General features: G+C 37.9%; 1 protein-coding gene across 2 annotated transcripts in view; it reads right to left on the bottom strand.

Annotated features, from left to right (window-relative positions):
- LOC149209974 (transcription factor SRM1-like) overlaps positions 1-16,239 on the bottom strand; it is a 29,128-nt gene extending 12,889 nt beyond the window's left edge. The window contains exon 1 of one of the 2 annotated variants that reach the window (XM_089396568.1): positions 14,692-16,239. In XM_089396568.1, the coding sequence (XP_089252694.1) occupies positions 14,692-15,131 (440 nt within the window). In that variant the 5' untranslated portion in view covers positions 15,132-16,239. The remainder of the gene's footprint in view (positions 1-14,691) is intronic. The other variant, XM_089396569.1, reaches the window with a different exon arrangement.
- Positions 16,240-16,655: the final 416 nt, after the last annotated feature.

The raw sequence follows: 16,655 nt of genomic DNA, 5'->3' as shown, positions 1-16,655 counted from the left end.
ATGAGCAATCCTCATAGCTCGTGTTCATTGTGAGAGATGGACATCTTACAGTGATAGGTGGCAGCCCTTCGTGCCCTATGTTGGCCTTCATCGGAGCAGCGCAAGAAGACCATAGTGGGATGAAGTCCCTGAGTAGCTGAGGAGCAATAGCGGGCAGATTGAGAGTTGTTCACAAGTGGAGCTGTGAACAACTCGACAGGAGTCTCAATGTGTTGATGCGTTGATGGATGAACGATCAACTAGTGAGCAGATTGGATAGCCGAGGTTCAGTGGCCAAATGGACTTGGAGCATTGATAGAGGCAAGAGCTGCAGATCAGGAGCCAAAGGACCGGGAAGGTACAAGGTACAACCAAGAGGAGCTGTGAGAGTCAACTACTACAACCAAATGGTTAAAGTATCTTGTTGAGGGCAGATTGGTTGTCGATGAACTGACACCAAGACCCAATTTATATTCTTGTACTAGTGGATGTATGAGGGCCATTATACCCAGTAAGGGAGCCCTAAACTGAAGTATTATATGTTGTTTAATATAACGAAGTTGGGTTGAAAATTGTAAAAAGTTGTCCATATTTTGTGCATCTGTGATTTATTGTTGCTTATATTCCACTGTGCAAGGTAGTATTGTTGAGATTCTTGGTTTGGTAGCATCAGAGATTTTAAGATTCTATCCTAGACCTAAGAACGTGGAAATTCGAGCAAGGTATCAGAGCATGTTTGAGTTACTTTGGAAGTCAGTGAATCAGAGTGTGCATGGCGAAACAACTCAAAGGGAGTTGTGTGTATCTAGATCATGGAGCAAAGGGTTCAGCTAAAGACATGAAGATGTGGTCTTGACTGGCTTGGCAGGGAGATTGGTTGGGAGTTATGCTAGATTGGTGGTGAGCCTGGTGAACAACAGTTTGTTGTAGGGCAAATCGTTGATCATGGACTTTCGTTGATTTGTCATGGATGGTTGGGACAACTTGAGGGTCTGTTGATTTGTCTATAATTACTGCATAATCCAAAGAATCCCTACAACTTTGTAAGGGTCCTATGCGGTGGCCAATCTAATATGGCTTGGATCTTCTCCTAATGTACCTACACCCCATGCGCACTGATCACGCCCTAAATATAGAATCCCTGTCAGATCGAATTCATATTTTGACACTTTCACATACAATGATTGCTCCCCCATAATACCTAATATTTCATCTAAATGCCTCAAGTAATCCTCCCATGTCCTGTTTTATATAAGGGATCATCAAAGAACACCAATAGAAAGAAACTTTTGCAATTGCTTGTTGAAGATGTGGTTCATGTAGGACTAGAAAGTGGCAAGTGCATTAGTAAACCCAAATGGCATGACTAAGAACTCGTAGTGCCCATAATGTCTTGTGAAAATCTTGTTCCTTGACCTTGATTTGGTGATATCATGATCAAAAATCAATCTTCGAGAAGTAGACTTCCCCATCTCGTCCAACATCTGGGAATGGGATACCTATTTTTTATTTCTTTCTTATGCAAAGCCTAATAGTCAATACACATCCTCATAATGCCATTCTTCTTAACCAAAACTACTAAAAAGGCAAATGGATTGGAGTTGGGTCTGATATGCCCCATCTCTAATAAATCCTTGATTGCTTTCTCTATCTCATCTTTGAACTTCCTTAGGTGCCTACACAGAGTAGTTATTATCAGTTTGGCCCCTTTTTCTAACTCAATGGTGTGCTTGAAGCCTCTGTCAAGTGTCCTCCTTGGAGGGATCTCCACAAATACTCAATCATGTTTTCTCAACAACGACTAAATGTATACATGATGATGTTGGCTACTATTTGAAGGTTTCCATGTAGTAATCAAACACTCTGCTACCCAAGATACTGTTGAAAAATGTAACTAGTTTTTGTCTTCATAATTGTCATTGTACTCATGTCAGTATGTATATCTTATGTAACAAGCAAAGAAGAAAGAAAAATATCATTTTCAAGGATGGGTTTCATGCTTCATTTGATTGGTCATCTAGGTTAACGCATGCTCTTCATGCTTCTAGGATTTGTCATGTCATAAGAAAAATTGTCACGAGTCAAGAGAGTCAATGTCATGTATATAAGACCCATCTCGACAAGATGTATCATGTAAAAGAATTTATTTTGAGTCTAGAAAGTCAAAATAATCCTCCTAGCACAAGTCAGCCCTACCAATCAAAAGTCGACCTAGAAAGCGCTAATTCGGCCACTACAAAAGAGTATATATAGAAGATAACTTTGACCTCATTTGTCTTATTCACCAAGCAAGTTTGATCTAAGAAAGAACAAGAAGAAATCTAGAGTGAAGAAGCAAGAAGACAAGGAAACCCTAGAGAAGGAAAGAGGCTAAAATTTGGACTTTTCTGCTCACATGTGTGAAGTGAATTAGTGTTGTTGTGTTGTTGTAGGACCGAAGAGTTGCAGGTCGACTTGAAAACCCAAGTTGCAGGGCCAGGAGTTGGATTAGGGCTGGTTTGAAGGACGTTGAATCTTGTTGGTTTTGGAAGACTTTGACTTATTGCGAGGGCTCTGTTGGAGGGTTGACTTGGCGCTTGGAGGAGGTCTTGACTCTGGTTTTGGGTCTTGGTTTTCTCATTTGATCGAATTCTATAAGAAGAGAAGAAGTTCCTTTGGGTTTTCCCCTTGGAGGAGTTTTGCCTTGGCTTGGAGCCTATATTTGTGTCCATTGTTCTTATCGTTTATGCTCGTGATAATTGTTTGATGAAGAGAACTTAACTAAGAAGATAAGATAAGATCACAAACTTTTATCAAAGAAAAGAAGAATTGTTTTTAATAGCTTCCCTACTACATTCTCCAACATGGTATCAGAGCTAAGGTGAAGAAAGAGAAGGCAGCTTGAAAACCATCTTAAGAAGGGATTGCTTGTCAAAGGAAATCACTTGTAAAAGACACAAGGAAAGAAAAAGAAGACCTATTGACCTACAAGGAAGGTTACTACATCAAGCTTTCATTGAAGACCTCATCATCTCAAAAAGGATCAAGCTCTCACTGAAGGAAGAAGGATAAGCTCTTGTTGAAGGCTCTCTAGTGCATCATCTTGAAGAAAAGGAAGCATCAAGAAATCTTGGGATCACCATCAACTCTTTGAAGTTGTCTGAAGACACTATTGTTGAAGAGATCCTAGAAATCATCATTCTAGGGCATCTTTGAAGTCTCTTTGAAGATCTTGAAAGCATCAAGATAGTTGGAGACATCATCAAGGAGGAGGGCTCTTGGTTGACAAGTGTGTGTCATATTGTCTTCTATGTCTCAATCTAGAGATCATATGACCACACATTGCAAGGAAAGCAACAAGCTTGTTGGATCAGCAAACTTCCTAGCATGGAAGAAGAGGATTGACTTGGCACTCACAGAAAATGAAGTCATGGAATATGTTCTCAGTGAAGTTGTTGTACTAGACAAAGAGAAGACTCAAGAGTTGGCAAAATACAAGGGAAAAGTGAGGGCACAAAGTATCATTGTAGAATCCATAAAGGATCATCATTGGTGATTTGAAGACATGATCCAAAGCCATGTATGATAAGTTGGTAAAGTTGTACTCTATAATTACATCAGGTCAGAAGATATCCTTGAGGAATCAACTATATAGAATAAGGAAGTCAAAGGATGAAGATAGAGCCACTTATCTTATGAAGATCTCACAAATAAGAGACCAGTTGCAAGGGCTTGGGGAAGTTGTTTCTGATTTAGACATAGGCTTGATTAGAAATTTGACATGGCTAGAGATCAAGACTCTAACATAATGTTATTGATCAACATTGGGTATGTTATCCAACACATATGTTTGTCATCTTCTCTCTCTCTAGAAGCTAAAATGTTGCACAATGAAACCAAGACATTGCCAAGATTGATGACGTACCCCAATGAGCCCACGATGCCCCCAAGTTGACCTTGCATCTACTTGATGGACATTGCCTTATTCCTAGACCCTGTTGATGATGAGGATGACTTGTCATCCCTTTGGAGGGGTGGTACTCTACTTCTTGATGATGGTATCATGCTCTAGAACTAGCATATCATCCTTGAATAGTCCAAAGAGATGACGTGGGGCTTATTGATGATGACATATGGTTGAGAACAATGTTATCAGAATTGAACCGGTGATCAAACTGAAAAACCTTGTGGACCGAGAACTGGACCAGAACCAATAAAAACTGGGGAAAAATAAATAAATAAAAAATAAACAATTTACCAAAAACACATAAATCATTCATATTTTAAAGAAAAACATATATATTCATGTGCATCCATATGAATCCAATCCATTTATACACAAATATGCAAAAGTTCTCATTTACATAGCATGTAAGGGTCACGTAACCAAATAGCATCGATTACAATCCATCTCTGAAACATCAACAAATAGGCTCTAGATGGCCTCTAGCATCCAAAAAAAATCATGCTACAACAAATGCCTACATATCATCAAAATCATTGCCTATATTGGGGTCTTCATCATCAATATAACCATTTAGGCATTAAAATAAGATATAAAAAATGTAGCATCTCATGTCAAGATTTTGTTTGAGTGATGGATACATTTTTAGTAGTCATGATAAAGGAGTTCGACAACCAATGCCACTAATATCAAAGTGCATAGAGGGCTTGGTGCTCTTTATTAAATATTAGTTCCATACCCTCATACATGATAAAATCCAATGGAAATGTTGCAATCCCCCCAATCCTAAAATCCTAAAAAACTGTTAAGACTATTGGATTTTGAGTGAAATCTAAAATTCTACTTTCTCCATATGAAATCCAATGAGGTTGGAACCACTCTCAAACATCCCGAGTCATTTCATGGTAATGTTAAAAACTTAAGTAAAAGATGAAAATAAAAGATAAAGGAGAATGTCACTTTTACTCTAAGAATTTAACATTACCATGAATTGCATAGCAATACTAGGACATAGGCTTGATTATTAAGCTAAGGGTCATAAGCTTGAATATTAGGCTAGCCTAGAGGACAATTAGAAGTGGGCCAACCGGCTGAAAAAAAATCAAAAAATTAATAAAAAAGGGTAATTTCTTTATGCTAGCTTGCATAGGTCCAAACTGCACGGAACCGGTCCTGAACCAACCAATTCGGTGTCGAACTGGCCTATTCCGATTCGGACCGATCTTGGGCCAAAAACGGTCGGACCGGCTAGTTCCACTGATTTCGGTCCGGTTCTGATAACACTGAGAAGAGATATGACTTGAGGATGCACCTTTGATGTTGAGGAGATGCCTTTGAGTAAGGATCACTCTTTGACCCGTTTTTGGCACTATGCTTGAGGGAGATCTTTACCTATGGAGGATGATGGATTATGTCATGCTTGGAGGACCTTTAGCTCACACAAGGTTTAAAAGGAACCCTTCTGTTATGTTTTTACATTGACATAGGTATTTTTAGGTTGACTTATCACCTATTGTACTTGTAAACACTTAGTTGTATTTCTAGGGATTTTCATGCAAATTAAGGGAAGTCGTTCTATCCTTGGATCATTGTCACACCCTCATTTTTCTCTATTAAAAGCGCACACTACTTTCTCTTTCTCTTGGATGCAATAGATCACTAAGAAGCGGTTGTCTCGAGGAAGATAAAAATTGCATAGATAGACCTTCTTTGAATGGATGAAGTGATGCTTTGGTGAACATTGCTAATTTATTGTAAGTAATTTTCTTCCATTTTTTTTAGTTGTAGAATTAGGATTTTTTATAAAGTCTTCATGATATATTGTATCTTTATTGCCTCTAAAATCTCCATATGCGAGATTTGTCACGAAGTATCCATCAAGGAAACTTAGAATAACCTCCCTTGACATTAAATCTCCTCTTTGTGAAAGTCGTTGTGGTTAAATTGAGAAGTTCTCGTCTCTCTTTCTCTCTCCATCCAAGATCTCCCACCTTTGACCTCATCCTTTTGACTCCATATACCCAATTGATTGAAGAAACTAGTCATTAAGTGTCAGTATTCTTTAAAATTTTATATTTTCTTATTTCTATGGTAAATTGGAGTTAGGGTTTTTCCAAATATGCATTAAATAGCATAAAACAACTTAAATGTCATATACCTAGGGTTAGGGTTTGCGTCTATTAGATTGAAAAAGAAGAATATCATTTGTTATGCATTTTTCAACAATAATTCTAAGGCCAACATCTAGGGTTTCCTAGCTATTTTGTTCATTTCCACCATTGAGAAATTTGCTTTAGCCTTTCTCTCGGTTACCTATTTAATAGCGTTTAATATTTTATTATCTATCATCTTTAATAGGCTATTTTTTCTTTATATTGTTGCCATAAATTTTGCATGTTGTAAATTGTCTTTATTTCAAACCCTAATTTATAACAACAATTGTTTAATTAATGGCAGCATGTGTTTGGAATCTATTTGAGCATCTTTTAGACTTATCTCAACTCTTTAGAATCAGCCATAGGTTATTTGAACCCACTACCTCATTTTCACTTAAAGCCCTACCTTATTGATTATATTTCTGAAGTGTCTAATTAACAAGATCTTAAGAGGGTGTTTAGCCTGGGATTCCTAGGGTTACTTAACCTCTGAGGCCTATTGGGGAAGCCTCCCTTGTGGGGATAAACAGCAAAAAAAAAGCCACTATGGTGACAACAGTCATTGATCTCGTCATTGCCCTAGACCTAGAGGGCTGCTAGATTTTGCTGTAACATGACTCACACTAACCAAGTCAAACTCTGTGAATGCAAATTTGACTCAATGCGCTTTGAATTAGCGTTTATAGGTCAATCCATTCCAAAATCAGAACATCACAATTTAAACTACAATTCTAGTAACTATGGCTTACAAAACGTAGAGTATCTCTTCTCACTCTACAGCTATGTATTCTCCCTGAAATGAACCTAATTTGTCTTCTGTGAGCCACCAAACTGCCTTAGCCTCCTTCTGCCAGCAACCAAACTCCCTTAGCCTACCCCTAGGCTTACAAAGCACTTAAACTCACAAGTTTGTTGGTACTAATTGTAGGCAATGGCATACATGGAAAACCACAACCCATTCTTTCATCATGAGGGCGAGTGAAATAATAATGGAAGAAGTGAGCCTTTCCAAAAATTTCACGCATTATATGTTTTTACATGTATGAGAACTACATCTCTCCCACCCAATGATGTGACATATTTGCTTGGTACACATAAGTCAAAGGTAGGTGGGAGAGCCTTTTAATGTAGCATGGGCAAAAGGGTAGTACTTCTCCAAAGATGTGGCAAGGACAATTCACCCATGCACCCCCTTTCCTCTTCCCCTTTTATGGACTCAAAGCCACCTTGTTGTTTTTCAAGCAACCCTTTTGGCAAGTATTCTATTATTCATTATGCTTCAACCTTATAACATTGAAATACAACACAAACCACATCTTTATACTCATGACCATTCACTAGCCGACCTTGCTGTGGGCTCCACACAAGAATTACTTACAAAGGATATTTACACTTTACATTATGACACCATAACAACTCAAACCTCTTGGCTTGACACCCATCCAAATAACCATATCATTTTGAAATTACATGATTTAATCTAATATAATCTAGGGGTCGAAATCAGGGTATTACGCCCACAGACATGCCCTGCAACAAAAGTATGTACAATATATAATATATGCAAGTGTTTACTATATGTCATATAAACACACACAAATATAAATGTTACACACACATGTTATTCACATTTTCCACTTTAACCTGCTTTTGCAGTTTAATTTTAAATGTAATCCAATATTTTCTGTTGACTACAATCCAGCAACATAACAAGCGCAAAGAAACAGAGATTGGCATCATAAGCACATGGAGATGAGAGTCAAGTGTGGCAGAGATCACGAGGGAGAGAAGCAATATACAAGTGTAGAATGGAGAAATAGAGAGCATGAGTTTAGAGGTATATGAGAAGACAGGGTGGGGCAAGAGAAAAGTGGCACAGAGGGAGATATTATTCTCCAACCAGCGGATAAAAGATAAGAAGATTCCTTATTGTGTTCAGTCACAAAAGGAGGATTCTTAATAAAAATCGCAGTCGAAATCCAGTTTATAGTGTTATACTTACATCAGGAGACAGAATACCCATAAAGTGATATCTGATGGAATTCTTTGGATGCTATTGAGCACTAAAATCTTCATTGGCAATAAATGAGTACTACAAGACTCCAGTTAAGCAAGTCATTTAAGACTTACCATTCTTAACACTCACTCCAATGTTCAAAGGCACTAATGTACTCACAAATGTCACAATGAGACACAGACTAACTGATCAAATCTAAGGTGCAGATATTACAAAGTTACACATTTTGTTTAAAAGATAGCATAATGAAAATGGTGCCTCTTATGCTGTAAAGTCAAAACTATTAGGGGAGCACCTATGTCTCTATTAAGAAATCCAGGGGGCGACAAGTGTAGGTGATTTCTCTTACTTTGATAGCTGCTTGTGATGTATTTTTACTTTACTTGATTAACTTCATCTTTCCTTTGTTATTATTAGTGTTCTCTATCATCAAAAAGCTACCAAATCATAAAGAACAATGAGACAATAAGACACAAGATATAAGCAATCAGCCAGGGCCAAAACCTCTCCAATTGAGGGGAAAACCTACCAGAATTCTTCTCTTCTTATAGAACTTCAATTGACGAATTCCAAGACCTATGACCCTTGACCAAGACCCTCCAAGACCAACTCATCCTTCCTTGTTGATGAGCTTTCCTTACACAACTTCCAACAACAAACTTCGACCTTCCAGAAACTTCGACCCCAACAACAATTTATTCGACTTCGACCTAGTAGCTTCGGTCTAGAGGCAGCATCACAGCTTCAGCCTTGCAGCTTTACAACTTCGACCTTGATGTAGCTTCAACAGCTTTGACCTAGCAACTTCACAACTTCGATCTAGAGGTAGCTTCATAGCTTCGATCTAGAGGCAGCTTGATAGCTTCGACCTTGCAATTTTAGAATTTCATCTAGCCCAGAAACTATATAAACCCTAACAAAACAGAGAGAGAGAGAGGCCCAAAACCTTCGATCTTGATCTTCTTCTTCTTCTTCGTCCTTTTCCAACTTCTATCTTGAGGAGATCAAACTTGCTTGAGTGAGTGTGCAAATGAGGTCGAATTCCTTCTTATTTATAGGCTTGTGAGGGGTATGAATTGCTATCTTTGTGCCATGACGAGGTCTTGGTGGGTCTTTTGACTTTATTTTGACTCAATATTTTTTTTACAATATATAACATGCCCAAATGAGTCTTCAATACATGACAATGACTCAATTGGCTTTATGACAAACCTAGAAGCACTCAATGGGTGCTTGTCCTAAAAATAAATTTCCCTTGAGCATGAAACCAATGCAGGGCGAAAAAAAAATAAAAAAATTATTTTTTTCTTTTCATTAAATACATAAAATCATGATTACATATGCCATTATGAAGACCGAACCTAGTTACATATTTCAACACTCCCTCTTAACTAGGGAGGTATTCATAATCCATACAAGGTACTTGGACATTCTCAACCTGAAGAATTCTCATAATAAGAGTCGGATCGTTAACCCATTTGTATAGCATCATATCATCCAACATTGTCACATAGCAAGGCCTTGACTAACAACTCTATATCTCCATATCTGGTCAATATGTGAACCATGCCTTTATGCATCCTTCCAAAGGAGGAGATCCCTTTCTCTGGAGCATTTATCCATGCTATCTGCAACTATATGACATGACTCATTTTATCAAATATAAGCATACATACCTCATCTCTTCCTTTTGGTCATCTAGACTTCCTTCAGCGGCTTCCTTGATTGAAAGAACTTCAATCACCTTAACCTACTTCACTTCTTTTGGCATCATACCATCATATCCTGAATCCCAAACATGGTGGAATTCTCGGTGAGACACTTGCTTCTTCCAATAGGTGAACCTTCCGATGAAGATTCCAACGAAGGATCTTGATCATCCTCATCCTACAAATGCTCGTCTTTGAATGATGTATGATGAGCTCTATACTAGATTACTTTCTTTTTCTCATAAGTATTACTTATGCTTCTAATGAGGTTACCAAGAGCTACATCCTTCTATAGGTGACAACCATAGACTTCTATTTCAGTTATCTTTCATGCTTCTTTATGATGATATCACGAGCTCTTGCTTTCAATCGTGTGTTTCTATGATGCCATCTCCTAACATGATGCATCCTATCATGCTTCTAATGATTCCTACCATGATAGTTATACTTTACAACAGAAAACTTGAAAAGAACTAGGTGAAGAAGACTATCTCAATCATAGTAGAGATCTCTTACTTCCTCCTTGGATTTCTTCTTTTCAGATTCTTCCATTTCTTCAATGATATGGGCTTCTTCACTTCCTCTTTTGTTTTTGTCCTTCTTGAGCTTTGAACAATCTCTCTTGTAGTGCTCATATTCATGACAGCCATAACATTGAACCTTCAACATGTTCTTCTTTTTCTAAGGACCAAGCTTCCTAAACTTCCCCTTTCTTCTAGCCATGGCAGCAAATGTTTGTGCTTGCTCGCTTGATCCTACATCGATTTTTGCCTTTAGCCTAGTTTCTTCAATTTTGCAGACTGACCATAGTTCATTGAATGAGGTGGCTTCCTTCTTTCCCAAAATGCTTGATACGAAGTTGCCCCATTCATCAGGTAGTGCATTGAGTACCACGATGGTCATTTCTCTATTTGACATGATTTCCCCTAACTCTTTCAGTTGGTCTCATATTTCTAACACCCTCATGAAGTATGAGGTTATTCCTTCTTCTTTTGATATCTTCATCTTGTAGAGCTTGAGCTTCTTCTTTTGGCGATTCGACAATTAAACCCTTAACATGAGCAACGACTTCATTTCCTATGACGATCAAATTTATCCCTTTCTTCCATGCAAGAAAGTTTGACGACCCAACCAATTTGTTGCTCTCCTTGCAATATGAAGTCGTTTGACATTCAAATATAGATATAAAAATACTTACTTGTCAAGTGAAGATACTCCTAGATGATGAAATCTTCAACTTTATGCTTTCTTGATTTTGATGATGATGTAGATAATAGAAGATGTCTTCTTGGGGAAGATGTATTTCTTCAAAATTGATCCTTGGCTCAAAGGGAGATCACATTAATTCCTTGATGATGATGACAACGCTTTTTCCTGCTTTCTTCCTTCAAGACAACGCTAGTTAAACTTGTTTCACAACCTCAAATTTCGGCCCTTCTTCAGAATTTTGGCTTGTTGTAGCAATTCTGCAATTTCGGCCTTTTCTGCAATAACCCTAGTTCACACGTGTGGCTAGAAGATGGAAAAATTTGCCTCCTTTCTACTTCGCTTGACTTGACTTCTTTTTCTTGTTATTTCAGCTTGCAAAGGAGACCTTTCTTGGCACAAAACTTGATCATTGATGGTGGCTGCAAATTGATACTTGTTGCAGAAGATGTCCTAATACTTCGCACATGTGGAGAATATAGCCCAGAAAACAGACCCAAAAGTGCTTCGCTCTTCCTTCCTCGTGATAATGATTGTAGAATGTGTGAGTTTCCCAAGAACGCTTCAAGTGTGGAACCCTTCTTTGGATAAGCTAGGGTTTTGAGGTCTTCTTTGATGCTCTTAATTATTCCTTTTCAATATGGTGAGAGGGTTATTCCTTCTTGATGATTAATGCTCTTGATGTTTCCAAGATGATCTCTTTATACTTCGGCCCTTGAGTATCCTTCTTCATGTTGCCCTTCCTTTGATAACTACTTGTGATGTATTTTTACTTTACTTGATTAACTTCTTCTTTCCTTTATTATTATTAGTGTTCTAGAACTTCCAGGCAACAGCAGTGACAGCCTAGTATGCCCACAGGACAGCAGAATTTGACAAGCTTCTCTTAGTTTTCTTCTCTCGAGCTCGGATGTTAGGAGTAGGGACTGGACAAGAGACTCCTTCCCCCCCTTCTTCTTCTTCTTCTCCTACTCTGCTTCATCGCAGTGCTTTGTTTCGAAGCCGAGAGCTTCTAGCTTCTACATTTACATTTACTTAGATTATAGATGTATTTTCTGCTTTTAAAAGAAATGTTAAAGGGGACCGTTTGGTCCACCAGCTTGGCATGATGTAATCATTGTAACCAACAATCCCGTTGACCTATTATGGTCATTTGTTGGACATTAATAAAATTATCTTATCATCAAACATCTACCAAATCATAAAGAACAATGATACAATAGGACACCAGATATAAGCGATCAGCCAGGTCCAAAACCTCTCCAACTGAGAGGAAAACCCACCAGAATTCTTCTCTTCTTATAGAACTTCAATTGACAAATTCCAAGACCTATGACCCTTGACCAAGACCCTTCAAGACCGAGTCATCCTTCCTTCTTGATGAGCTTTCCTTACACAGCTTCTAGCAACAAACTTCAAACTTCTAGCAACTTCAACCCCAACAACAATTTATGCAACTTCAGCCTAGTAGCTTCACCAACTTCGACCTAGTAGCTTTAGAAACTTCGACCTAGCAACTTCACAGCTTCAGTCTAGAGGCAACTTCATAGCTTTGACCTAGTAGCGTCACAGCTTCGACCTTGCAGCTTCACAACTTCGACCTTGCAGCTTCACAACTTCGTCTAGCCAAGAAACTGTAGAAACCCTAACAAAACAAAGAGAGAGAGAGAGGCCCAAAAACTTCGATCTTGATCTTCTTCTTCTTCTTTGTCCTTTTCCAGCTTCTATCTTGAGGAGATCGAACTTGCTTGAGTGAGTGTGCAAATGAGGTCGAATTCATTCTTATTTATAGGCTTGTGAAGGGTATGAATTGCTTTCTTGAAGACCCTAACGAAATAGAGAGAGAAAGGCCCAAAAACTTCGATCTTAATCTTCTTCTTCTTCTTCGTCCTTTTCGAGCTTCTATCTTGAGGAGTTCGAACTTGCTTGAGTGAGTGTGCAAATGAGGTCGAATTCGTTCTTATTTATAGGCTTGTGAGGGGTATGAATTGCTATCTTGAAGCCAACTTGTCCCTTCATGTAGGCCGACTTGATCTTGATCTTTGTGCCATGACGAGGTCTTGGAGGGTCTTTTGACTTTATTTTGACTCAAAAAAAAATTCTTTACAATATGTAACATGCCCAAATGAGTCTTCAATACATGGCAATGACTCAATTGGCTTTATTACAAACCTAGAAGCACTCAATGGGTGCTTGACCTAAAAATAAATTTCCCTTGAGCATGAAACCCATGACTCAAGAACACAAATAATAAATTTATTTTTTAGTTTTCATTAAATACATAAAATCATGATTACACGTGTCATTATGAAGACTGAACCTAGTTACATATTTCAACAGTCTCTACATAGTATATGAAAATACCATCAGACAAGCAACTATACATAACAACTGACTAAATGTGAGTAGGCTAATACTTCTGATGCAATGCTTAGCCACAAATGACTAGTTGGTACTCTATGTAGCAATACTTCAACAATTCATCTTATAATACAAATAACTTCACCGTTGTTGAGCTTTGCCTATAAGCCATTATTTAGACTCCACTGTTGACTATAAAGGATAGTAAGGCCTATCTAGCAGTCAGTGAGCACTCTTGTTTTATGAATTCCACAAAAATGCAGAAGCTATGTCAAAGCAATAATGGTCAATCTGGATTATGAACCCACAAAATCCTCCTCTTTCCTTCTGTCAGTCAGCTATTGATTTTTAACAAGTCTTTTCTATTCCATAATCAACAAAATACCATGGTTAACAATTATTATTATTCTCCACATATCTGCAGGTTTTTTAATCCCAATATTCTGCCATATTTGAAAATAAGATGAGTGAATGATATACTCTTTGTAATTTCTATATTTGAACTGCTTTAGTAGCCTCTACATATAGTTACCATTTCCAGTTTGATAATCCATTGGTCCAATTGGAAGATGATTGCAGTTGGATAGATCCTAATCATATTCCATGGAGAAGGGATACTGATAAACTTTTCTCAGACTTATTTCATTAATGGAAGTTGTTACTATTTCCACTACTTGAACTGCTTGGCCAGTTGCTCAAAATCCTTGATTGTTGCATTTCTTGATATGAGTCAACTAACAATATAATCTACCTTGCAATGAACAGTACTGACTCATGTAAAACCCAAACTCTAGATTTACTTCCTCAAAAGAAATATCAAGAAGGTTTGTCTCAAAAATTACCACAGGATAGTGCAATTTGAGGGGAAGAATTCTGTCTTAATAAAAAATAAGACCTTGGAAGCTCGTGATAGCAAACACTGGGAATGACAGATCTAAACAAGGCATCATGGAGAAAGAAACAAGTGCAAAGGGTAAGGAAACAACGTAAGATCGTGCTCCACAGGCTCATAGAGACCCAGGTTCTGCAACTGAAGTGATTCCAGCCTCTTGCCGTTTCATAGAATCCTTGTGTCGGGGCACCTACTATGGGCTACTCAATCCTATTGTAACTGTAGCTATTAATACCCCTAGGTATTATTGAAGATGCACCTAACGGTTCCTCCTAGATAGCGTTGTAATCGCCCGTACTGGTGCCTAGCAATAGATAAAATGTTACCTTCGCAACAACTATTGCTTAGATCGAGTTGTGTGCCAGAGAATGGATGTCATCAGCCCACCAAAATATAAATTAAACATGTTGAAATAGTAAAATACAAACCTGTGTTCTTCTTCGGTCCAAGCAATTCCCTTGCGCCGCTCCTGGTCCGCCTTAGAGCCACCCTTTCTTGTTGGATTGACATCGCCACTTTGAAAGTTTGCAGAATGTGATCTATTCTTAGTACCTTGAATTTCCACAGCTTGATCAGCACTCCCTTCTCCAGAAGAAACATAAGAAGGAAGAGGAATAAGCCCTGCTTCAATGCACTCGATATCTTCAACTAGGATCTCATAATGAAGTTTAATTTCTGCAGCATCCTTCCCAGGTACAAGTGCAGCAATCTTTTCCCATCGATCTTTGCATTGCTCGTCGTGCACTGCAAGAGCGTCCTCAAATGCCATGTCCTGCTCTCTGCTCCACCTGGAGCTTGCAGGTGTTGAAGATGAGGGAGGGTCTGGGGAACTTCTTGTCATTGCATAATATACAGTTTTAGGGCACATACAGAGTTTTAAAATAAATGACGCAGGAGCATGAAAACGGAGGAAAGCGTCAAGATTCCTACTTCAAAGAATGCACAAGTAAGAATGAAATCCACACAAATCAAAGAATCAACAGGACATAACGAATGCTTATTATAGCAGACAGCAGATGCCACATTCAAGTTAAAACCTGTGCAACCATAAAAGTACTAAATGCGGACATTACTGCACACCACAAAAAAACACAGGAGCAAACAGAGAAATCAAATTAATGTACATTGAATCAGACCACAACCTGTATAAGCATTTAGAAAGAAACGAGAACAGAGCAGACCAACAAGAGAATGCCTAATATGCATAGACCCCAAATGCTAATAAAAGGGGAGAGAGCCACAAGAGAACTTTTACTGAGCAGAGACCCCAAATGTTAATAATAGGGGCGATACCCACAAGAGAATGATGATTACACAGAGACCCCAGATGCTAATAGAATAAACAAATAAGGCACATGAGCCAGAACTTCTGGAAACAATGATCTGTACAGCAAACCAAAAAAATAAAACATGATTAGATTTGTAGAATAAGGTCGTGGCCCCGATTAGGGCTTAAATAAAGAGATGAGATACCAGATGAGAGGTACAGAAGGTAATGGAGCAATCGTGATGGGAAATGAGTTCAGAAAGAGGAACCCAAAACTGTAAAAGAAGGTTAACCGACTATCAGAGTGCAAGAATCAGGCTGATGGAGGCAAATGGTAATCCCAAAATGAGGTTGCCGGCTAAAAATACCAATTTTATGCAGCATCCTCTGATTAGTTGCAGCAGAAGAATAATAACCCTCAAATAGACACGCAAAAAGGATGCCGGGCAAACCATGTATTCATCAGATAAATGGCTTTCAGAGGAAGGCCCAAATAAAAGACCGACATATTTTATAAAAAGAGCAATGGATAATGCAATCTTGCACAGTACGGAATAGAAATTCAACGACACAATAAATATTAGGAACCCACAAGGGATCTCCGGATGGAATGCTGATTAGCCATGAGTAAATATACTGCTATGTAACCATGAGTAAATATACTGCTATGTAGAAGCTCAGATGTAACTAAACCTGGATGCCTTGGGCAAAGGACGGACCCATAAACGGAACGGCAAACCTGCAGTGATAGAAAGAGCCAATGTCTCGGTGCGTCTTTTACGGTTATTGGCCAATTTCGATTTTGTTTTCCTAAAACCATTTAACTAACTTTGCACACAATTTCAATGATTTGGATGTCTAAATTTAGTAATCAGTTTATATCGAACTTTTCGATATTTAAATTATGAAGATGATTATTAATATGTAATAATATTAATTATAGTTTAGGTGGTTAGATTAGGACCGAATAATATATATTAATATATATATAGATATAGATATTATTCGGTCTTAATCTAACAAATTAAATTATAATTAATATATATATATATTATTATTTTTAGAAAAGTAAGAATGATGTTGTAATAATTAATATATATATTAATATTATTATTATTTTTAGAA

Source organism: Pinus tabuliformis, chromosome 1_2 (assembly GCF_031772625.1).
Source record: "Pinus tabuliformis cultivar Carrire ecotype Pingquan chromosome 1_2, CPIR1, whole genome shotgun sequence".
In the NCBI taxonomy this organism is placed as follows: domain Eukaryota; kingdom Viridiplantae; phylum Streptophyta; class Pinopsida; order Pinales; family Pinaceae; genus Pinus; species Pinus tabuliformis.
Note: the sequence above shows the minus strand (reverse complement) of the source record. Positions and strands in the feature narration are given on the sequence as shown.